General features: G+C 37.8%; 1 protein-coding gene across 6 annotated transcripts in view; it reads left to right on the top strand.

Moving 5' to 3' along the window:
* ARHGEF3 (Rho guanine nucleotide exchange factor 3) overlaps positions 1 to 25,304 on the top strand; it is a 142,265-nt gene that overhangs the window by 12,337 nt on the left and 104,624 nt on the right. For 3 of the 6 annotated variants that reach the window (XM_087744993.1, XM_087744991.1, XM_087744992.1), the window contains one exon: positions 10,201 to 10,296. The exons of 1 other annotated variant lie outside the window; for it this stretch is intronic. In XM_087744993.1, coding sequence (XP_087601119.1) covers positions 10,208 to 10,296 — 89 coding nt within the window. In that variant the 5' untranslated portion in view covers positions 10,201 to 10,207. Of the gene's footprint in view, positions 1 to 8,687; positions 8,721 to 10,200; positions 10,297 to 25,304 lie in introns of all 6 variants that reach the window. 2 more of the 6 variants (XM_087744994.1, XM_087744990.1) reach the window with 1 other exon arrangement.

Raw genomic sequence — 25,304 nt, 5'->3', positions numbered from 1 at the left:
GAAATCTGGAATAAACAAATGGCTATGGTCTTGCACAAGTCTCCAAGAGCGTGTAGAACTATGGTAGTGTAATAGGTAAATAATTGGAAAATAAAGGACTCGGTAAATGTGCTCCAGTAATCTCTGATTAAGAAACACCTTGTGCTTTGCTTTTGACTTATAATAGCTGCAAAGTAACTATTCTGAAATAAATAGTTATATAGCATGTGACTGTGGTGGCCTCCATCCCCAAATGTAACATAGAGGTTATAAACACAAACAAACAAAAAATATTTTCCCATCTAGCGTCAGCCAGGGTTGAACATGACGTGATATGCTGTCGATTACGGACATGTAGGCGATGATTAACTTGCAGGTGCTCCACGCTGTATAGAATCCAGCTGAAGTGGTTAGCATGCTAATGGTCAGGCTGTTAATATCTAAACACAAGGGCATGTGTACATGCATATTTATTTACTTCTTCCTAATCATGTGCTGATGAGTAGTCTAAGGATTTCAGATCTGAGTAAATGCTGCCGTAGGTATATGAGTTACTTCAAAGTAGTATCTGTCTTATACAGACCACTGCTGAGGGGTGGTACTTGAAGGCATGGCCAGTAGTGAAATCCAGCAATCCCTTCCCAAAGAATTGTTTAAACTGGACAAGAAGCAGAAGCTTTATGTTCTTTACAATAAAAGAGCGGGTTTTTTTGCTTTTCATGTATACAAATGGAAATGGTAACATTATGTGACTGCAAAAGTGCCCTCTACTGTTACTGATATCCCCCTGCCTCGTAGGACTAATTACCCTCACAGTCGTGCAGTTCCCCTCAGAAGTCTGCAGGTGTAATCAATGTGTGGTACAGATTGTGTTCACACAGGTTTACTGGCTTTTATACCAATGAAGCTTGCATAAACTTGGAAAGTTGGCAGGAGTTACCTGGATTTGTGTGGTTTCTGTAGAGGAAGAACAGCTGCTCTGCTGGTATCCTCTCTCAAACATTTTAGTTGTTAAACAGAAGTACAGCTTTCATTAGTTTATTTTCAACATTTCAGCATTTTTCCAGAATAAATTTTTGGGATTATAACTAGGAGAAGAGGTTGTCCATTACACTGTCTGTATCGGGAATCCTACTGATTTTTTTTTTTAAATATTACAGTGTGTCCAGTTAGTGTTCCCTCAGAAGGTTCTGTCTGGACCATCACCTTTGTCTTGAAGGCGGCAGCTAGCTTTTTGGAGAGTGCGTATTTTGGGGGTGGCGGACTGCTTTGGCTTGTATATGGCCTTAGCTGATGCATCCAGGTAGCAGATGGTTGGGAGAGGTTGGAGGCATGTGTGAATTGCAGTCCAGCACTTAAAGCTACCACATTTGTATTGACACAGGCTATGACGAGCGTTTCCCTCGGTAGATAGTGAGGTTCTTATGTGAGTATGAGCCGTAAAATACTTTGCCTGCAGAAACAGATGCTGTCAAAATTAGCATTTGCTGATGCTCCACAGATAAGTAATTAATATCCTAGAAAAAACTCTCTCGAGCGAGTCGATTGCTGTGTGGAGGGGTGATCTTGCAAACTTTCCCATGTCAGTTTGGGTTCTGGCTGTCCTTAGCAATTGCAGGTGAAAAGCTGTAAAGTCTGAAAAGAAGATAATTTTAGGACAATACACCTTGTTGTCTGCCATTCGAATTTATTAAATAACCAAGAAAAATAAATGCAAAACCAACTTGACAAACTTCAATGACTTATTAAACTGTGCAGCAATCCTGAATGAAATAATCATGACTATTAAGATAGTAGGCTGGAAGGATCATAATTTTAATGTTAAGGAGAAAATGTGACACCCTTCCAGGCAGATAAAATTGTAAACCTGCTACCGTTCCCTGGCAGTGATGATTCTGATAAAGGGGAAAATGGGTTGTGTTTGTCTCAACTGTGGTGGTATTTCTTTTGGTTTTCATTTATTCTTAATGTATTTTTGTTGAGAATAAACATCTTTAGCATGAGGGAGGCAGGAATATGTTGGAAGGAAGAGAAGAATATGAAAAAATGTAGCAGCGGTTGCATTAATTTTACAGTGGGTATGCATGCTGTGTCTCTTTTTTTCCTTTTTTCTGAGTCTGCCATTACCGTGAAAGACTTAATTTAAGTGCTACTTTCAGAAAACTCCTTTGTTTATTAAATTGTCCCTTAAGTTGGTTTAGCTTTGTATAGCCCTTCTAATATTCCTTACAGAAATAGCACATAGTTATTTCTGGAAATAGTTTTCCCCTAGATAAAATCTAGATTAAAAAAAAAATCATAGGTAAAATCTTCCTGTTTGTCATTGTTACAACTTTTGAATAACAACTTAGTACTTGCTTTCAAATGCAGAAGTTTGAGGAGGATAGAGTTAAATTAATCTCAGAAATTGCTAGCTGTATGAGTCACTAAATTGGGAACATAAATACTCGTAATCTTTGGAAAGAACCTCTCAACATTGTTTTGCTGCGTAGTGTCAACTGCAAAACACAATACAGTATGTTTAGCTTTAAAGTAGTTGTATTTGCATTTGAGATCATAGTTTATGAAAAAAATCAGATAACTTTTTGCCCCTTTTTGCTTGTCAAACTGACTAAAGGCTGGCACTAAGTCTGCAGTAGAAGCTAGATTATTATACTGTTGTGTTTTGCTTGCTTGCTTGAAAAGAACTAAGAACTTGAAGGGGGGAAAGACTAGAGAAATGGCCAGTGCTGGAGAATTCTGCTTGCACACTGATAGAATGGATGGGTTGTTTTGTTTACTGTCTGGTGCTGAAGCCAGATACTTGAAATAGGAACATCTGGATCTTTCAGTCCAGGGAGAAACAGACTTGTCTCAGAATGACATATATGTAATTATAACATCAGTGACAAAAAATTCCTTGATTTCTATTTACATGGAATAGAATATAGTTCTTAGTGTTCTGTACTGTGCTTAAACAGTATATTTAATTTTGTGTGTGCACCTTCTGCATTTTAAACCTTCTGTTTAAAATGTTCTGTTCAAGTCTTTGCTAGTGTTTCATAATATTAGATTTTTTTCCTAATCAGATAAGAGAGATTTAGTTGTGTGTTATTACTAAGATGCAGAGTACTGAAACATTAAGTTCCTTTTTTTTTTTTTTAATTGATATGGCAATCAACTACCATCCCTAAAAGTGACAACAAAGCTCACGAACTTTCCCTATTTCCCCTTACATTGCCAAAGTTTCTGAGTTGAAACCACTAAAAGACTCAAAGCTCCTGATAACTTTGCAGATTGGACGGTGCAGATGAGTCCTTGCTCTTCTATTCTTTATCGCAGTGAGGTACAGTATTGTATAATATGCCGATATGCAGGACAGACTAAACCAGCAGTCTGAATTCTTTCATACCTCTTATTTTTCACAGCAATAACCAGCTCAGGAAAATCCGTATTTGTATTTTGGGATAAAACATGTGCATGTACCTGCTTGTGGTTTCCCTGATGCTGGTGTCTTGCTATATAAACATATTTAAACGGTTCTGACAGATGTCCGAGTTGCAACCACATCCTCTCTTCGATGCTGGCAAACTTCTCCATGTGCTTTCATGAAGGTAATTGAGGTGAATTGTAATGTAATTGGTTGTCTTCCTGTTCTTTTGGTATTTTTTTAGGGAAAAGAGCTAAGTCTTGGTAAACTAAAGGACTAGTCCCATTGAGAACAGTGTCTCATAGTAGGCTGTATTTCTCCAGCATGGGACACTACTCCGTGTCAGTGCTCTGGCTTCAGCCTGGTACGAACTTGTATTTATTTGCTTAACTGTGGTCTTTTACCTTTTAATCTACTTTGTTCTGAGAATAAATATAACATTCATGCTATTTCAAAAATAAACATTGTCTTTTATATATGCCTGGATAGACTGAGTGTGCGTGTACGGGAGAGGGAGCCAAACTTGATACTCGCTGTGAGATGGAACCATTATATTATTTTAAAGCTTCTTCTCTGTCATCTTGGAGAGTTCTGATGGAATCACCAAATACGGAGGGAAAAGTTATGGGCAGTGCCTGTGGTTCTCTGAACTACTTCCTCAAAACATCTTTGTATATGCACTGGTGTAAAGTACCTATAGAAAACTTATCAGTGCTTCTCAAGTGGACAGAAGGTGACTATTTTTAATGAGATGCCTCAAGGACAGCAATAAAAACCCTTTCAAAAATATGTATTTGAAGAGGTCCTCCAAAACCTCATTCTTTAGTGCATCAGGTGCATTTTTAAAGACTTCAAGAAAGTAAGTAATAGTATGCCACATGTGTTCATTGAGGTCAAAACTTAATTGAAATAACCATAGTTTGTGTGAAACAAAGTTTAAGGTATGCTGGGCTTGGATTGAAGTGATTAGGCAATGTGAAATTTCTCAGCACTGCCTGCTACTTGGAGTTGTAGTCAGGAGAAATATTCTTCAGGAGGTTCTTGAATTTTCACTCTGATTTTACTGAACTATGCTTTAGTGGTATAAAGATGTTTGGCAACTGCAGTATCTGAAAACCTCAGAAAAACAATTTGGATAAAAGATTGGTTTTGGTATTTGTTGCTATGCAGTTAAATATTGAAGTTCTTTTTAAAGTTTAAATCTGCCCTTCAGCAAGCTATTTGCCTAAGGCGGTTGCTGGTTAGGAGCTGAGTGCTATCAAGATGTGAGATACTACATGCTTGCTAACTTTGTGTGTGGAAATGTAACTTTTCGGAAAACGATGCAAGAGTAAATGTGTTTGTTCACTAGAAATTAGACTTGTGCAGCTAGTAAGGAAATGGAGAATTGGCTCTTTAAAATTAAAGATGTTATGGTGCTTGTTTGCTAATTAGTAAGCTATTGTTCAGGTTTTGTGAGCATAAAGGCTTCTGCTTGAGACAATGACGATGTGTAACGCTCCTGATTTTTTTCCTTTGTAGTAGATGCACATGACTATAGTGATGCTACTGCCTTCTTTTTCATTAAAAGGAATAATAGTTTCTGCATTGAGGGGTCTTAGGGTTCAGTAAAGCTTTTCTCACAGGTCTCTTATCAACCAAGTATAACAAGATACTATGTCAACAATGCAAAGCATTTTGGTGAAGGTAAGGAGCTGTGGGAACATGTTTTATCAGAAGATATTGGTTATTTTTACTTTAACTGTAGTGAACAGCTGTTGAATGATACGTTTTTTTTTTTAACTGCCGCTACTGTGAATATCTTGCTTGTCTAGAGATACAAGTAGGGAGTGGAGGGAAAGGCAAAAAAGATTTTTAGCCTGAGGATCAAAGGGTATCTACACTTTGTAACACAAGCAAAAAGGAAAAAAAGAAGAAGAAAAAAAGAGAAAATGGGCCTTGTGTAGGGAATCATGATTTTAAAAAGATTGGCTAATGCTTTCCCCATTCTGCTAAATATAAATCACAGGCTGGTTTGAGCCCATGGGGTGTTGTGGCTTCAACACTTTTCTTGAACCTTCTCGTTGTTTCTGTTCAAATGATCCTATAATGCTGTTCTGTGCAGGTGTTTGGAGGCTTGAGTGCTGTGTTATACTAGATCCTTTTTTTCCCCCCTTTATTTTTGTCCATTTAAGGGTAATTGCAGAACTTCCAGAATTAAATCTAAATATAAATGAATAAAATACACTTAAATATAACACACTTTTTGGTTCTTGAGCCAGTGGCTTACCGCTACTAGGCTTTTCTCTGCCATTATGGGGTACAAGAATCTAAGGCAGATGGACTGATAATGCATCAGATAATCAAAGTTAATGATTTTAGTGGAAGCATAAAAATGAGTTTCTTTGCAGAGATAACTTAAGAGAATTTTGGGGTGCCTGCTTCCTTCTGGGTACTCTAGTATTAAAAATCTATACTTGGTCATAGAAGACTTAAGTATGCTAAATTTCTGATGTCTCTTCAAAACCCGTAAGGATGTTTCTTCAAGGCTGTTCCCTCAGTAAGATAGTGACAGTGCTGTTAAACATAGCTGCTATAAATAAAGGCTTTGACATTGTTTTCCTATGTTTTTGTTCTGGAATTGCTTTTTGCCTGCTTCCTCCTGTTACAGCGCAGCAGACCTCTAGGACAACACCTAATTAAAGTGCACGTTCCCTATCTGCAACAGTCATGGTTTAGTGTACAAACAGAGGATGAGGAACGGAATACATCTGAAGCAAAGTCTCTTGAATTAATATTCATTGACTTGCCTTGGCATCTGGCTTCAAGTTATTAAGAGGGAAGATGATAGATTTATTTCCCTCCTCCAAGTTTCATCATGTGTAATGACTATGCCATAAAGTTCAAGTCTAAACAAGAGTTGGATGGTGATATAGAAAGAGGCACCTGTGAATAACATTTTTTTCTGAACATTGTTCCTTTGCTTCTTGAATTGCATTTAATTTTCTAAGATGTTATTATTACTGGAGGCTGATTTCTGGGGATAGTGTTAGTATTCTACTAGAATAAATCCTAAACCAGTATATTCCAAACAAAATTTTACTTTGCCAGTGTTAGCTTTAATTTTTTGTGGTTCACTCTGAATATAAACAATATTTTTGGAGAGTGTAAGCCTTACAATAACTTTTCTTTCTACAACAGAACAATGCAGTTTTATTTTAGACCTACTGAAGCAGTTTGTGTTCACTAGAAATACTTCCACAAAATATTCTTAATGCTTGAAAAAAGATATCCCCTTCCACATCTTAAAATAAAAAAGTTTTTATTTTAAAAATAGTTATTTATTCTGATGAAAGCGTCTAAGAGCAGTCTGTGGCACAACAATGAGTCAGGGTAGAATCTGCAAGCTGAGAATTTTTCATTGCAATGACTTTCAAGTAAGAAAAGTAGTGATAATGTTTGGTATCCATGGCTTTGGAAAGTGTAGATGGATACCAATTTTCCATTTGTCATTTAGAAACTAAAAAACTTCTGGTATTTTGACAAGACCATAAAACTTCTCAGTAATGTGGGGATCAGCTGTTTAATTACCTGTTGCTCCTGGTAAAGAGTGAACTAGGACCTGTGTAGACCTGTTGTCAGGCACAGAATGACAAAAGAGTATCCCTGATGATTTTCCAGAAGCTTGTCTGACTCATTGCTGTCTAACCTCCAAAGTGTGAACGGACACTTGGTCTCAAAACTTTAACAATCTCCTCCATCTCAAAGGACAGTAAGGAAGGAGCAGTATGATTCGAAAGAAGCTGGCTGATACAGACGAAAGTCATTCGAGATGCTAGGAGTTTATGCTACAGCAGACAGGGATTATGTGGTGGGTATTGCAGGAGCGTTATTCTTTGGCACGGGTGGGAAGTTAGGGATGCTCTGCGCTACCTGCTCCCATCTGGAGGAAGCGCGGAGGGCAGGAGAGGGCCAGGCAGGCGGGGTGGTGTTTCCCGACCCCCTTTCGTCAGTGATAGCCGAGGAAGGATGCTTGTCCACCATTGTGTCACTGGCTGTTACGCCTCCCTCCTCCACATGTGTAAGTGAAGAGTGCCTTTGTTTCGTTAGTGGGTGACTTGGCAGATCTCTCGTATTACTGGAAACCCCGCGGTGGAGGCTGCAAGACCACGACTGTGTATCTTGAAAGAATATGACTCTTGGTATCCAAAAAGCCTGCTGTTTTATCCAGTGTACAGATATCTTTCTGAAGGTGTGCTGAATGAGGTCTTGCTATCAGAACGAATAAATGCTGGCCTCTTGATGCCCTCCTTTTACGTTACAGAATACACCAGAAGCAGATTTTTATAAGATCCTGAGCTTGAGGGGAAGGAGTACAACGTGTTACTGACATTTTCAGATACTAGACTGGGAATGTGGGGGAGTTGAGAAGTTTGACAAGATGTATTCCTCTCTGTCTCACTTCATGTGGTTTTCTTTGTGGAACATGTGAGAACATAAATTGGGTTTATGCCATATTTCATTTATTTTCTGTTAGATACACGTCAACCTTTATTATCAATTGTTCATAGAAAAGTTCCTAACACAGTAACTTATTGCTTGTTCTGTCCTTTGCTTTTACTCTAGTTTCAGTGTGGAAATCTCAATGCAGAGATATGTACGGAGTGTTTGCTTAGATGTTTCCAAGGGTGGGGAGGGGAGTGCCAAAAACTTTTTTTTTTTTTTTTTTTGTCATACATTGAACACTTGTACTGCTGTAGTACTAGTTCACAAGCGAACAGTAGAAGTTGGTTTTGTTTTTGTTTTTTTTTTTTTTTTCTTTTTCCTCTGGAATGGCAACCTTGTGGTTTTGTAATTTGAATCTTTCGGCTTCCAACTTTGAGAATTAATGGACTGCCTTTAACCTTCCCTTGAACCTTTGAGCTTACTAGTACGAGTGACTGTAAGAGGAGGTAAAACTTGTTGGCATGACTTGCATGATCATTGAAGCATCTGGGCTTTCCCAGTGTAGGGTAGAAATTCATGACCAAAAGAAAAGTTTTAATTTGGCCTGTCAGGAAATTGCTTCCTGAAAGAGGGGAACTTTGCAGAATATGTTTAAGTATGGATTCTTGCATTGTTGCTTCAAAATATGTTTAAGAACAACTCCCCTCTTCCTGCACTATTATAGACTAGAGAGGCAAGTAATAATTTAACTTTCAACACCTCTGCTAGCCACTTCTAGAATTACTAGTTTTTGGGGTGGGTTTGGCTTTTGGGGTTTTGTTGTTGTTGTTTTGGTTTGATTTTTTCTTTTACTTTTTTTTTCCCCCCCCCAAAGTGATCCAACTTCAGAACCAGGAGTAAATTTGAGGTGAGGTGCTGATCCAAAAAGAGGTCAGATGGCTAACAGTCTCTGTTCCTGCCCTCACAGAGATGAGGCTTTTGTTGTTCTCCCTTTCAGAATAGTTTCCTGGATCTTTAAAACAAGATTTCAAGAAACAAGTTTGCTCAGAAACAGACTGTGCAGAATTTTTATCCCTTTCTATTATGAGGGATGTAAAAAAAAAAAAATGGGAAATTCAGGACCTGTTCTTGTAAGTCCATTCTGTTTTCTCTGGAGTGGCGGTGCTGCACGCTCTGTTCACAGCAAAGGGCAGGCAAAAAGAAGACATCAGTTCCAGTCAGGACCAAATTTTGGTTGCTGATTTTGGGACTTCAGTCTGATAAACATGCTTGCTAGGGCTATTTATCTACTCCTGCATGGACGGAATTTTGAAACAAAGATCGGCATTCTCCTCAAAGTACTTGTTCTGTAAAGATTGGCCTAATGTGCCAATCTGATGGGACACGTGCATTGTGTGCAACTTTTCATGCTGTCCATGACTGTCAAGTCAGATTTTGACCCAGGTTTCACACAGGTTAAACCAGCTTTTTAATGGTTCTTTATACCTTCTTGCAAAAAGCAAGGAGTTATTATCTTGACAAGCACAGCCTCTTTTCTGGTTATGTTCTAGTAGATATTAATTAATATACAGTTCTCTGTTAATCAATTAGGTCTTTGTGCTGATCATAATAGAAACTAGCTGTTAAGTCAAGTAAGATGACTCTGATGGCTAAAAATCTTTTTTTCCTCTTTCAAAAAAGGGGGGAGGGAGGGAAAGCTGTAGGTGTAAGTAGTTCCATGTTAACGTTGTGGATCCTGTTACCAAAAAATAAGTGTTTCATGGTGAAATTAACTTGCCTTATCTAGAGACTTGCCATGCAAGTCATTTACTTGAAGCACCTTTGGCCATATAGACCTTTCAGAAGCGTTGTCACTTGGGAGTTGCTATTGCCAGCATTTGAATATGTCTGTGCTGTTTTTGAGAGTGACTTCAGCCATGAATGAATTGTTATTTTCTGCAAATCAGCAAAGTATGACCTTAAGTTATTAAAAGATGCTAAAAAGCTTCTGTAAATATTTACATATCAGAAACTGAAATTTTCTCCCCAGTGTTGTGTGGATCATTCCATGGCAACACTAGCTGTGACTGCTGCTCTGAATTAACATAACTGACACTACGCATAGCCCTGGATACAGGCTTCCTGACATCAACTCTTTTGGCATGTATTCAGAAAAGTAAACAAAAGACAATCAGTGTTGAGTTTGGCATAACTAGCAAGTCCACAAAACTGCCAAATCTTTCTCAATGTATTCATCTAATTAATCCCATTGATTTAGGACATTTACTTAAGTGAGTAAAGCATACTGTATTTGGTCTTAAAAGTTTTGGGTTTCTAGTGAATTAGTAAACATACTCTTCACTTACATTGCATTCTTAATGGTTTTTGGTGGTGTTGTTCCTTTGTAGAAAAAAAATGAATTCTGAAAGCTCAGCACTTACCATGAGTAGCCCTGCTGTAATAAACCAGTGTGCCAGAGGAGGAATGGAAGAAGAAAAAGTTTGGTAAGCTTTACTTCTAATTTTCTAAGAGGTTAGTAGACAGCAATATTGGGAGATGTAGTTTTAAAAGGAAGTAAAGGAATTATTTGTTATAAATGTTTGCATTAATTTTGTGTTATTTAACAACAGAGAAGGAAAAAGGGAAATAATTTTTTATTTTGGTTTTGAGTTTTTAGCAGGTGACCATGGGACAGGGTGTCATGGGGGATGGGGAATGGAAAAACTCCTGTTCGCTTCAACAGTGCGCCAGTTGTACTCATGGAAGAATCTTTCACATATGGCAAATGTCTTAATCTCCTGATGCTCTTGCCGTGCTTGTGCGATGCTATTAGTAGTGCCCTTCAGTACTGCGCAGGCTTGTGGCCTCCTGAAATTTGTGCCCTGGGAGACATTACAAAGTCAATCGTTTCTACTTTTTATAAAAAAAAAAAATACTCTGTACTAGAGGGGAAAAAAAAATATTATGCTGTTCAATGATAGATGTGGACAAATGCTTACCCTGTAGGATAATTTTTCTGTGAAAACTGCTACTGACCGTGCAATTTTCAGCACCTCCTTTGGTGTTTTCATGAAGGGAACAGGGTGCTGAGAAGGCATGGAGACTATTTCAGCTGTGTTAATGAGAGCCTTTTATTGAGAGCCTGCTGATTTTTACTTGCTGTTGTTCACTAGGGTTTTGTTACATTGTTTATTTACCATGTAGAAAACAACCAAATAAACTCATAGCATGAAGCATGGCACCCATATGGACAAAAAGCTAACCTACATTGTTTTTGTAGCCTGAGCCATAGCCTTGAAAAGCTAAAGAATTAAAGAAATATTAGCAAATGAATGTTATATTTTCTGCTGGATGCTTGCCAGGAAATCACGTAGAACCTTTTCTTGGTTTTGTTTTTATGTAGGATCAAATTAACAGCATCATAGTACCTGGAAAGGAGTTTCTTTTTAAATATCTCCCACTATTCTGCTACTATTCCTGGAACATCCTCAAAGCTAGAAACAAAATCTTTGGATGAAGGGGCGGGATGAGGAAGACTTGTGAGCTTCCCTCCTGACTCCCTAATCTAATGAGGGGTGGGGAATTTTCACATACTGTTCCTTTGTTTGATCTCTTTTATTGGTTTTTATCCTGCTTGTGATATTGAGCAATATAATTTCATTTTCTGCATGGCATTTCTTTGTAATGCTTCATGGCAATTCTTGGTAATGTTGACTAAAATAGTGGGAGAGTACAATTTATGTTATCAAGTATTAGGATATCGTGAATAAATGGTATGATTTGTTACAAATGTGTAATTGACCTTAGAGAAATTGGTGGAAAATAGCAGAATTTACTTGTCTACTTCTCTTTGATTTGCCTTTGGTCGTGTCTGTCCTGCTCCCTACCCCTTCCCCCAAATTCTTGTTTATATTGTTTGTGTACGCTAATCTACAATTTCTTTGACATACTTTCAGTCATACTTGCTAATATTTTTAATCATTGCCTTCCTGCAATTCTTCATTAAATTAGTCAGAGGTTAGAGCAGAGATTGTTCTCTTCTTCAGGAATTAAATACATCTTTTCTTTTAATATCCTAGGATGCTTAGGAGTTCTAATTAGGCGATAAAACAGATTCCTTTTTTCAGACATTGTAAAATTATGTTGGGATTTGAGGTTAAATATCCACAATTCCAAATGCTCATCTGCAGGAGCAGGTGTACTCTCAAAGGCCCTCCCTTTATCTTTGTCGGTGCTAGACCAAGTTATTCAGCGTGTCACTGAGATGTAGAGAATTGTTTCACATTGTAGGATTAGTTTAATGCAATTTACATGGCGCTTGGAAATAAAGATTTCTATAACCACTGGAGTATTCACACTGACTGGTTGTATAGTCACCACTGTATATGTGGATGTATGCTTGATAAATATTTTCAATCAGTAAGATAAATGTGAAATGAAAATTTTAAATTAGAACCTCACCTTGTGGACTTTGTTGGCTATGAGTAACTATGTGACAGCTTATGAGAGTGCTAATCGGGGGAGTAGAAACTTGGATGGCTTTTCTTGATGCTGAAGTGTTTATTACTGAAAGATAAATCGATGAACATTTCAGTGGTTAAGGATATATTGAGATTTAACTCTTCTGCGGGCAGAGAATAATATATGCTGCCATAGGTTTTGTGATATCCTTTTATATTTAAGTACCATGTATTAGGTTACAGAAATGGTATAAAGAGCCAGGTTATCTCTTAGTGTAAATTGTGGGGCCTGTGCTGAATTACAAGGAGAGAAAAATATTTAACCCAACTTTAGGTGTGCTTCGTATCTTCTTAAATGTGTTTCAACCTGTATCACCTTTACTTTTGCTAGCATCTTACTTTGTAAACCAAAATCTAGTTTGTTAAAACGGGCATCATGTTTGCCATCTGTGGAATTTTAGTCGGGTTTTGGATTTGAGAAGCTGAATAGCAGTTTGGTGCATGTCTGGTACAATGAATGCAAGATGTGGCTGACTTGAGTTCTTTACTATCTGTGACTCAGCTGTTACTTGGTGGGTGCAGTAAATACAATGGTGAAAAGGTCATTTAGATCTATCTGGAGTATATTTGAAGTTTTTCAAATTTTTTTTTCTTGGTATTGTGGGGGCTTGTGAGTACTAGAGCTGAATAAACATTATTTTTCTCAGCCTAATAAAGTACAATGTTGCACTGCATACTGCATCATGCATTTATTATTGCTTTTTTATTGATTCTTGAAACGTTTACATTCTGATGGGTTCTCGGTTGTTTTATTTTCATGAAAATGTGACTATTAGTAAGGACTGCTGTTAGTCATAGCAAGATTAGGAATGTATACTGTTAAAGTATGCAGTAACAGAGTAAATTATTCAATCAAGTCAAATGTCTTCACAGAGCAAAAGCCCTGAGCAAGACCTTATCTAGCATTTAAACATCACTTGTGATGCATGTAAAAGGCTTTGATGTTGCATAAGGCCTTATAAATAAATAATTTTGGCATGATGTATTTTTATATTGGCGATAGAGGATAAATCATCAAATGGAAATAAAAAATTGTTCACTAAATTATTCTCCCCTTTTATAGAAGATGATAGTGTAATTTATAGAAGATGATAGTGTACCAACAGTGCAGTACTAACTAGCTAGAATTTTGAAGTTCGTGGAAAGGAGTGCAAGAGGGAAGAACCCTTAATTTCAATCTCCCAAAAATGCTAATGGATATTGGAAATTCTATGGTTTAACTACTTTACTGACTATGAAGAGGACATCTGAAATCTTATCTGCTTTCTTTCTCTAGAGCTAATACCAGAAAAGAATATAACCTGATAAGATATGAAAAAGCTTCTGAAAAAAACCAACCAAAAATACAAGAAATTTAGTTACTACTGGAAGTTTGAATTTCAGGACTCTCTGCTCTGTTCCCAGTTACATTGTATAGCCGTTTACAAATACTGCCATTCCGTTCCATCAGTGTTTTGTATCTGTGTAGTTTGGTACCTCTGCAAGATAGAGTTAATTGAATTCTCCAACTTGTAAAGCTTCACTTGCTTCTATTGCTTTTTTTACCCCAACATACATAATCAAGATTACAGCAGCAAAAAAATGCTATAGTAGTACTAGCGTGACTGCTGTAAATGTCTGATAATAGTGGGCACCACAGCAGAGTTCATGTGTGAACCAAATTAAGCTCTTCTTGATAAGCAGGAATACTGAGAAATTTAGGTGATGCTAATCGATGTTACGAGCATTCACTATCTGAGCTAGTATGGAACAGCGCTTGCACAAATAAAGGCTTGAGAGCCTTGAAATTCTAGAAGCTACTGATTTGGCAGATTCTCAGTTTTTTAATGTTGAAAATGGCAAAAAAGGAACTAAAGATAAGGGAGCAAGTGGGAACCGTATCAATTCATCTATGCTTACTATGGAAGTAGCTGGCTGGCATGTTGTTTTTCAAAACAAATGTGCAGGGGAATTGGAAATTTTCCAGTTTTTGTTATTGTGTGTGGATTTATAATGTGCTTCCTCTAGGCTGGATGAAATTTTGCTAGTCGCTTCTTTATCTTTTTACATAGGATTAAGTCAAAGTATTTCAGCTTTTTAAAACTAATAATTGAAATTTGGGGTTCTGGATCTCTTCTGTGACCGAGTTTGTGGTGCCTTGGCTTTCCGTTTCTGTCTCCAAATACTCTCATGTTGCTTGCTGAGTATGCAATGCTCTTCTATCTCTGTGACAGTCACCATCGCTTCTAGAGCAAGTCTCTGCAAACTGCCTCTGTCATGAGGCTCTGAAGAAATAAATCTATATAAAACTAACCAAACAAGCATTGTTATATGTGGACTCCAGTGCATTCTGATTGTCTTTGTATTTATGACTTGACTTAAACTGAGTTTCGGAACAGAAATGTCTTTAAATCTTTTTTGTTTGTTCTTTGTCTTCCGCTCTAACAGCTAGGTTGTTTTTGTTTCAGCTTTCCTTTCCAATCTGAGATGGAAGTATTTTTGTAATCTGTAAAGGCATGTGGGTTCTGGCGCTAATCTTGGCTGAGAGCGCAGTGGCGTGCAAATAACAATGTTAAGTATCTTATGTGAAAACTTTAATTTGGAATCTCGGTCGTTTTTTAAGAGCTATGTGTTTCATTGGGGGCTGGAATTACAATCACGTTTCTGCACTGAACTTTAGTAGAAGAATAACTTGCTTTCTGATAAATTTACTGTAGAGAAAGTGACAATTTTTAACTGTTATTTTTGGTGACTTTTTGGGGAAGGAGAGCTATTGAAACTCCAGTCTGTATAGTGAAGAGGAAGACAAACTTAGATACTGAACTTAGGTATTACAAAAATTAATCACAAAACCAGCTCCATAATTGCATACATTGAAAGAAAAAAGCTTGCTGTCATATCTTAGTGTGAACGTATCTAGGGTGCAGAGAGATTGTTAGGATCTTGCTCCTGCCCGTGGCTGGTGGGATGCATGGCACTGCTGCTTGTCATGCAGCTGTGGCTGTGCAGCACTTCCGATGAGATTGGGAGAGCCGTCTGCCCTACGTGTGGCTGTGTCCTCATGCCTAAAGCACAATCTCGCCTCAATGTTTTCTCACAAAGTTGGAAGAGCCTGCTTTTCTTGCTCATTCTCGACCTAACAGTCCTTCCAGCTCAGCATTGACTATACAAGGGCTACATACCATTACAGCGTGTTGCACTGCTCCCGTTTAAAGGGATAGTCTAGAAAAGGGACACAGAGAAGTAAAAATGACCATCTTTCATGGGGCTGTCCTCGGGATTTGAGAAGCTTATCCTGTAAATTCAATGAGGTTGAGATTTTGAGACAGGAAAGAAGTACAATAAGGAAACCCAGAGATTCAGGGATATAGGGACTATCTACTTGCTCTTGCACATCTGGCTTCTGCAATTTTTAAAGCTGGACCAGCTCTAAATGGAGGAATGTTGAATGCAGCAGTGAATTTATGGTTTGTTCCCAAGCGTTATTATCTATATAATAAAATAGTCATTCCTTTAGTCAAGTATGTGCTGTTACTTCCGATAAGAAAACCATAAATATTTGCCAGAAACAAATATTAAGGAATAAAAAGTTGTGTACCATTCTGTGTTCCAGAAAGAGATGTACTTTGGGTGTTTTCTACTTCCTTTTTAAATGGTCCAAGTTGTTATTAACCTTTCCTGAGTTTTCTATTTAAAAAGGAAAAAAAACCCAACAACAGTCTTCTGTCTCTGATTTTTGAGTAGGTCACCCAAGACTACACCAAGCATTTACTTTTTCTCTTTTTTCTTCCAGTAGTTTTTTAAAGTGGTGTGGTTATCTGTATATGAAAACATGGCACTTGCTGTATTTGACCATTAGAATTTTTTGAGACTTTTTTCAGTCACCAAGGCCTGTCAGAAGATGCGAGAAAAACATCCATCAATAAGAAGCAAATTAGTAATTTTAACCAAAATTTTGATTCTCCACCTCGACAATCTAAACCTTCTTAAAATTACTTTCATGGATCCCAGTTCCTTATGCCTTTTTATTTTGAATTTTTGATCCAAGTAATTAGTAATGATTTGCTAACTTAGTGATAGTTACCCAGAAAAGCTTGCGTAAGTTAAAAGAAATGCAAGTTTTTGTCAGCAAAAGAAAACTTTTTTTCTTAATAGCGTAAGTGACTGATGAAGGCAGTAGGACTCTTCATGGTTTGGGGCTGTTTACAGAGGTCCTGGTTTAAAGTCCTCGCTGAAGCCTCACCCGTTGTTTGGTGCTGGGCTGCCCCTTCCTGAGGCGAGGGATGTGGTATACTGTGGGATATAATTAGCTTATATATAGCTAATGTTACTTTTACTGTTGTTGTCTTTTTTTTTTTTTTTTTAATATCAAGACCTTAGAGATGTGAAATAGAACATTGTAAATGGACACAGGAAATAATTAATTGAAACATACCAGAATTTTTTTTTTTTCTTTTTTAATCAGGAAAACATTTGGGAGTGATGCTTCACAATAATCTGGCTTTTGCAGTGAAGCTACTTTGAAACACTTTAGCCTCTCAGGTGCCTGTTCCTATTTTCACCATTATTTGCCACCACCTCTGTTGTGCCAATAAAGTATTGATCCATTCTGTGAATTAGATGAAAATAATTTTGGTTAAAAATAGCTTTCCCAAAGGGAGGATAATTTTTATTTCAGTAATTTTATGTGTAGCACAGCCCTACAAATAGTTGTTTGGTACAACTCGGAGGGTGAAAAACTGCAGTAAGTATGGGGTAGGACACAGTGACCGAGGAAGTGGGGAGTCACAGGGTTTGATTGCTTTACTAGGACTTCTTCGCCAAAACTAGTGGTTTTTATCCTGCGATGGTGAAGTATAGTTATGTATAAGGAAAAGTAATCTCAAACTGACCAAATTTTATACTTAGCTTCTTTAGATAATTAATCATTATTTTAAAACATTAGCTTTATGAATAACAATTTCTTTGTGATCTTTATTTTTGGTGCTGTTTCATAACCAGATGCAGTATCCGGTATGTCTGTTTTCTAGGATTTGTAAGGTCTTCATAAGTGAACATTATTTTACATGATTGGAAAAAGAGTTCTGGCTTCAAAAATGCACATGCAGTACGTAGCTGTCTGATCAAAGGAAGGAAGGAGGCTCATGTAGTGAGTCAGCTTGGCCTGACTGCGCAAGTGCGGGCTTCAGTGGGGCAATAGGGAGCTATAAGAATTTCTAGAGCCAGCCCAAGAACGCTATAGGCCTACTTTAAAGACATTTTTCTTCTTAGAATCAAATCCCTCTTGCCGGTTCTTAAGTACTGTATACAACATGTCACAAAAAAAAGGTAAAATTGGTACCCAGTTTGTTTAATAGTACAAACACCATGCAGTTCTATTGATTTTACTGGGACTAATTCACTGTAAAATTAACTTGTGAGTAAATTATTAAGATGACTGAAACTTAAAGGCTTTTCCACTGAAAAGATGACTAGAGTGCTGAAGGCACTAACTACTCTTGTTAGCCTGCTTCTAACAGCGCATTTTCTTTGGGAGGCTGGCCTTGGTTTAGGTCACAGATGATGGAAGAAAAAGAAACAGGAAAGCAAGGGGAAAAGAAGTAAAATACTGGGTGGCAAAAAAGTCAAGAAATGCAGGTTAGCATTTAAAACAAACAAGTGTGCAGGGTGGAAGGTGCGTGAAGGAAGGTAGATGGAGGAGGGAAAGCCTCAGGCTGCCCTAAATGTTTGCTAGCTGCACTCGCACTTTCCAGAAAACATACTACATGCCTGTACATAGTAATGTAGCATTTCTGTTGCAGTACAGTCTGTGTGACCCATAGCAGCTGGGCTTACTGTGGCTGAGCTCTGGTCTCAATTGTGAAGCCCTTTCTCACTTTTTTAATTCTAGGTTCTTAACAGCTGTTGCTGAGCTAAACCTATTTTTAGTCATTCGCTTATTCAGGACCCACCAGGTTTACAATTACACAGCTAGATTTTAATGTTATTTTATTTAGCAAGGAAAAATGGTTCTACAGTGAAGCTCTGCCCAGTGGCTAGGTATCAGATCACTCCCTGAACATACGGGTTATGTTAATGTCTGTTGATTATTGTTTTATCTGAGCTTTAAAATTTGGCAACTCTTTGGTATAGCAAAAGTAGTTATTCTGGGGTATTGTGCAAACTGTATTTTAAGTTTTTGGTGGGGGTGGGTTGTTTGTTTTGTTTTGTTTTTTTAATTCATCTGCTATTTAAAAAAAAAATAGAAATAGCAGGGTCAACTGAGATTAAAAAGATGCTTGAACTGATGTGCCCATGACTGCAATGTGAGTAAAAGTAAGATAGGAAAGCAGTGGTGAGCAGTTGAAAAATCTGCATTTTCATGGTGAGGTAGTATGTAGATACTTACCTTAATGCATGTGGTTTTAATCCCACAACCCTTCCTCCTTAACGAGGATCAGAACAGGGTAGCTAAATCGCTGCGTACTGCAGCTCACGGACAGAGGAGTGTTCAAGCTGACTCCTAGCTTGTGTGGGAAGTAAGGTTTCGTGACATAAATCATCATCATTCTGTTGCAGCTTTTGCCAGCTGCTAACTGATGACGGAAGAATTACGTGTCTGGAGTTCGAGTGAGAAGAGAAACAAGTTCAACAGCTTTCCCCGTTTCTCCTATATCCTTGTTCAATCAGTAGAAATGAGTCATCCTGAAGAACTGACTTAAAATGGCTCTAGTCAAGTGCAGTTTAACTGCAGATGTTGGTGATTACAAAAGGCGCATACATGATGGGAGAATACAAGGTTACAGTGTTTGAAGTCCCATAAATTGCAGATTAACACTTTAGATAGCTAGATAAAATTAATCTTATTTGCAAGAGGCCTTTAATTAGTTGTTTTCTAGTAACGTCTTATTGCAAAGACAGGAAATACTCTTCTTGGAAAGCTGAAGAATATCCAGGATAGTTAGCATAACCTAACAATTATGACAGATTGTTTTAATAAAGCAGGTAAATATTTACAAAATAGATTCAAAAAAAATCATGTCTATCTTACCTAACATTTAGAGTTTATTTAATGTACTTCTCTGCCCATAAAAGGAGCAGCAGAATTGAAAATTGTTATGAAGGAGTCATTTGCATTGGGACTTGCAGCCTGAGCAAGTCCCTTAAAGGGAGTGGATGAAGATCAGGAGAGCGAGGGAGAGCACGGAGAGGATGACTCATATCAGCTTCTGTAGCACACCCAGACACAGCGAGAGATGGGAAGGTGCCGACACGGTGGGAGTCAGAGCAGTCGCCAGCTGCTGACTTAAGTCTCATGCACACGTGAAATGGGCTTTGTAACTGAAGAAAATATGCCCCAGAGGCAAATACAAGTTTAAACATACGTTTAATCATCATATCTTACAAAACTTGGTATGGATTGCATTTCCTCACCCTGGATGGGATCAAAAGAATCTTGATTGCTGCCGTAAGAAAGCAAGAAAAGCGTTCGGCTTGCATGCTGGCCTGACTCTGAATCCCACAAGATGGCAGGCTTGATCCGAGACTGAGGAAGGCTGTGCTCAGCCCCGCAGAGGAACGAGCTGCTCTCCGTGTTGAACTCGCTGGTGTCCCTCTGGTTTCTGGTTGTTCTCCTTCCCACCCCGCCCTTCGCTTTATTCTGGGACTGCATAACGAAATATAAGCAGAGGCGAGAGTTACTGATTGCTTGTTTCAAAAGCCATCTTGCTGGGCTAAGGCTGCTGCTTGTGGGTAATATTTAATGTTTGGGTTTGTTTTTTTGCAAGGGCTTTATTGCTTCTTTTTTGGTAATGAAGATCACTCCCTAGATTCCTGGATAAAGCTGTCATCTGCATTTTGTACATGCGATTACATTGTCTCTAGGTCACACTTCAAATAATTTCTGTTGGTCTATTCTCTATCTCTTGAGACATTTGCTACATGCTTGGCTATGACTCTATTGTATTCTACCTGCTTTTTCACTGTTACATGTCTCTCTTTTATTACAGCAGTTAGCCTAGGGAGTTAAACACTTCTGAAATACCTAACTGGTTTCAATTCAACGTCAAGAAGTTTTTATTAAAGTAAAAGGTAACTCCATCTTCAGACTGCCCTCAGTGGTATTTTGTTTATGAATGTGTATTAGTGAACAGGCTAGTGACATCACATAGTTTTTAAAGAGCTGAAGAATGTTTAAAAACTGTATTTTCTAGTTACTTTGATGTAGGAAAGGAGTATAAAAATCTATCATTCCACATGTCATTGAAAGTCTCTTCTTCCTTTCTTCCTGATGGGGCATATTGGTGAAATCCAGAAAAGATATTTAATAAAATCAAATGTCACTTTGGACTTTCTGTGGCAGTCACTCTCTTGGCTGGAACAGGAATCACTGGAACCGAGAAGCCGAATCCGTATAGCTTTATCTAAAGAACCAGGCTTTCTCATTTTGGCATGTTAAGATTTTTTTTTTATTTTTATTATTATTATTATTTTTTCCTCCCCTCTGTGGATGAGAGAAATGCATGCTGACAGGGTGATAAATAACGCAGGCATGGTGATTAGCTTGGATTGCCAACGTAAATAACTGATACGCTGTGGAAGGAGGCCTCAGCATCCCTAACTCATGTTTCGGTCATTTGCAAATTGAAGTTATGATTATAGTGGATGAGAACTTCTTCAGTGCGGTCTTGCAAATGCAGAATAAATGAATTTGCATAGTTTAGAACAAGGATGAATTGTTATCCATCTCAGTTGTTTTTTTCATGCTGTAGAGCCTCATCTTCTCATTCAGATATACTGCGTCTTGCCGCATTTTCTTTTCCTTCTCTATTACTTCATGAAAAAATACAAAAATTGCCAACGTAGTAAAAATTTCTATGTGCAAAATATGAAGCATGTTAACAAGCAAAGTAAAGGAAAAGATTTCCTTCCCTCCTTCATAGTCTATTCCAATAATGGTAAAAATAATGTGGCAATAGCAAATTAATAGCAATAAGAGAGTTGTAATGTTTTTAGGTTGTCTTAATTCCCTTAATTTCCATTTCTCTACCAATAATGTTTAACTGTTTTAGGGAACTGGGGTTGTTTAGCCTGGAGAAGAGGAGGCTGAAGGGAGACCTTATTGCACGCTACAACTACCTGAAAGGAGGTTGTAGCAAGGTGGGGGTCGGTCTCTTCTCCCTAGTAAGGAGAGACAGAACGAGAGGAAACGGCCTCAAGCTGCGCCAGGGGAGGTTTAGGTTGGATATTAGGAAAAACTTCTTCAGCGAGAGGGTGGTCAAGCATTGGAACAGGCTGCCCAGGGAAGTGGTTGAGTCTCCATCCCTGGAGGTATTTAAAGAACGGATAGATACGGTGCTTGAAGATGTGGTATAGATGGACTTGGCAGTGATAGGTTGGCGGTTGGACTCGATGATCTTAAGGGTCTTTTCCAACCTTGACGATTCTATGATTAACTCTGGCTAAATTAAATATACAATGATGTGATACTTGAATCATAAACAATAAGCACTTAATATATACAGAAAATCTTACATGTTGTAGTAGAAGAGCTTTTAACCACCTGAGTCGGTGGGTTACTCATCAATATCCCCCCAAATCCTCCCCCAAACCTCACCATTAGAGCTGCTTTAGCACATCGCCGTATTTCATGCACATACTATGAGTTTTGTAGGAAAAGCGCTATTATTTAAAGATCTCCCTCAAATGGATTTGATCTTTAAATACTGTGTATACTGTTATGACATCTGAGCAAGTAAGTCTTTTGAGCAAGCTAACAGAGGAACAAGGCAAGGTTTTCCCATTTCTGCTTAGAGCAGTTGCAGGATATGAGAGGACACAGATGATACTGGTAGTACTTATGGAAGATTTCATCAAATACATGTGAAGTTGACTGTTCTTTCCAGAGTATGCCTCTGCTGCTCATCAGCCCCATCTCCATTAACTGCTATCAATACTTCAGGAACAATTAGCCCTCCAGGGACCCTTATTCATTGTGGGCAGCTGCTTACTGCAGTTAAGTCTGCCAGTGTGTTTCAAAACACACCATTTCGGTGATAATTAAAATTTTCCAGGCCTTTGTAGCAATTATGTACCCTACAGGCTTCATTATAGCTATATTAATGCTATCACCTGTTTGACCATGGAGATTTTCTGTTGCTTCTTCAACTGGGGTGGAAAAAGTTGTCGACAAAGGCAAAAGTTGATATTTGATTTAAATGTAGTTGCCACAATCTCTTCAGTCTCGCGGTGGGTTTTTGTCTTGGTTTTGTTTATTATTATCTGTACCTAGGAATCAGTTTAATACTTTTTGGTTTTGTTTTTAAGCAATACTTGGCTCACGAGCCAAAATCTTCTCTGCTCAGTCAACATGGGTTTACATTCCTCCCTTGGCCAGTACCTTTCACTGGGCAATAAAGGCACCCGTGTTCAGAGGAGCATACCAGGTTTTGTTGCATTCCATTGTAGGTGGAGTATGTTTTACTTGTAGGCTGATTTAGAAAAAGCAATAACTCTTAACTGAAACCCATTAAACAAAAAAAAGGCGTTCAAAGTAAATGGCAATAAAATACATAAGTAAAGACATATAAAATGTAGAATAGTGTGAATTTCTGCTAACCACTTTGAAACATCTTGATTCTCTGAGTGGATGTACGCGCACGTGCTTATATGAAGTGTGTCTGACATTTTTTTAATATGTAAAAAGAGAATCTCGGTGATCCACCATTGCCAACCATCTGTTTCCTGTATGCTTAGCCTGCTTCTCTTTTAGAGATTCTTGTCCTTGTTTCAGGATTCCCTTTCACTAAGACTCCAGTATCTGTTTTTACAAACAATCTGTTATTATTTTATACACTTGTTCAACATGTAGTACAGTTGAGCTTCTTAGTAATACCCTAATACTAATAATAAGACACTTAAACTTTCCCTGGCCCCACCCAAGTAAAAAATGGTTATATATTTTTAGCTAATTCTCTGACTGTAGAGGGAGCTGGTGATAAAGTTTTCAAGGAAAACAAACATGATGTTTTTATGGGAACATTTAAACATTCTAATATTTGGAAACAAAAGATCAGAAACAAAAGGCTGATTTCTAACTTGGTCTTTCCTTTGGGAGGAGGGGAGGGAAGGCTGGAGAATATGTGAATTGGTTAAAGTAACTTCATTTTCCTGTGGGCCCTGAAAATTTCTGTAAATAAGTGTTGTAAGAGAAGACGATGTGAGTATGTATCTTTCAAGCTGAATACATATGGTCACCTGCAAATCTCTTGGATACGAAAGACAGCTTTTCTGTAGTAAGGTGTCATTACGTTGCGTTAAAACTGCACAAGGAAATTCCCCTGCTAAATCCATAGATTTGTTTCTTCTGATGTGGAAAAGAAAACCTGGGCTAATACTAGTAGCTCATATTAAGGTCATTATTAACAGAAACTCAATAAGATTACATGACTAAAATAAGAGCACTGCAAAGTATTGAAAAATATCTGCAAATGTTTCAGAATATCCACTTATATTTGTTAGTATCATGAACGCATGTTTTTTCCCTGTGTCCCTGACTTTGAAGTTCAATATCATTGTAAGAAGCACAATAAAATTCAGAAAAAGTAACCTGATCTATAGGTACTCTGCTGCTGCACTGTCGTCTTCTCTGTCATGTTTTGCGCTCAGTGGTGAAGGCCAGAAGCTAACTGTATTTTACTAGCTGTCCAGTTAGTTATGTCTTCATTTAAAAAACGGATTCTAAAGCCGTATTTAAAAAAGTGAATTCAATTACTAGTATACTTCTGAGTGTGGAGAAGATTTTGTTTCAAAGACTCTCATTTATCGTAGCAAATTACACCAAAAAGGAGGAGCTCTCAATTTTTCTTTCTTGGTGTCTCCCCCACCCCACTCTGTACAGAGCAGTAAGATAAAGATGGCTCGATTTTGAAAGCTATATAATGTGTTTCTGTTCTACAGATTAAAATGCAAGTTGTGACCAGATAGATTTAAAAAAAAAAAAAAAAACAAAAAACCACAAAAAACTTGCACTCAAATTTTAAAAAATGAGGGTCTCTAATATACTATTATAGCAATTTGACTGCTGCAATTTCATTAGATACGTTCACATCTGAAACTTTACATTGTGTTATTTATTACTACAGCAGAACTCAAACGACCTGGCAAGTCGTAACTGGGCCTGCTTAGGCATGTTTCCCTCGCTCGCATATCTGTTATTTGTCTAACGCAAAGCAGTAAGTGAAGTCACAGTAAGTCAACTACAAATCAGTAAGTGATTTGTATGAAAGTGCAGACGGGGAAAGTGATGATACGCTTTTATTGTGCTTTTGTATATAGCCCTATTTCTGTCCCATCCATCAAATTCCGTAAGGTTTTTCTTCCCCCAGATGTCCTCCTTTTTCTGAACTGACAACGGACCTATGGAACTCTTTCGTCTTTCTCCCCTGTGCTGTGTTGACACGGGGGCAGTCCATAACGAAACAGAAAATAGTGGGAAATGTCCACCAATCTTCATACAAATGAAGAAGGAAGCAGGAAAAAAAATGAGAATTTAGGAGGCTAAATTAGTTTATCACTAAACATTGACATATATTTGCTAATCTGCTGGTTTATTATTCCTGAAATAACAAAATGATAATAAACCCCTCCAACTCTTGCCTTCCAATCTGTCAGAATATGATCTGGTGAAACTTGTACGACGATCCAGTTAATCAATGGTGATGCCTGTTTTATAGCATCTTCCTGATCAGTTCTTGTAGGAGATAAAGCTACCTAAAATTTCTTGGGCATCATATGGCTAATCCAGAGATTAAGTAATAGCTCCTTTTTAAGGTCTTTTGTATTCTATGATTAGAAATAATTTTCCCTCCTTAATGTTTCTTATTTAATCTGCAACTCATCTGGCACAAGCCAACGTTTGCCTGGTCACGTATTCTGTAACAGAGTACTTAACTGATTCTTTTGCATTTCATTTCAACAGAGGTTTGAAATGAATCATGAACTGTTCCTCGTTCTGATTTGTATTTAATTACATT

The sequence above is a fragment of the Nipponia nippon genome, unplaced genomic scaffold, assembly GCF_047370975.1.
Source record: "Nipponia nippon isolate SJK-2023a ecotype South Korea unplaced genomic scaffold, ASM4737097v1 scaffold_9, whole genome shotgun sequence".
Classification (NCBI taxonomy): Eukaryota; Metazoa; Chordata; class Aves; order Pelecaniformes; family Threskiornithidae; genus Nipponia; species Nipponia nippon.
The sequence above is the reverse complement of the archived record's forward strand: the minus strand, read 5'-3'. Positions and strand labels throughout refer to the sequence as shown.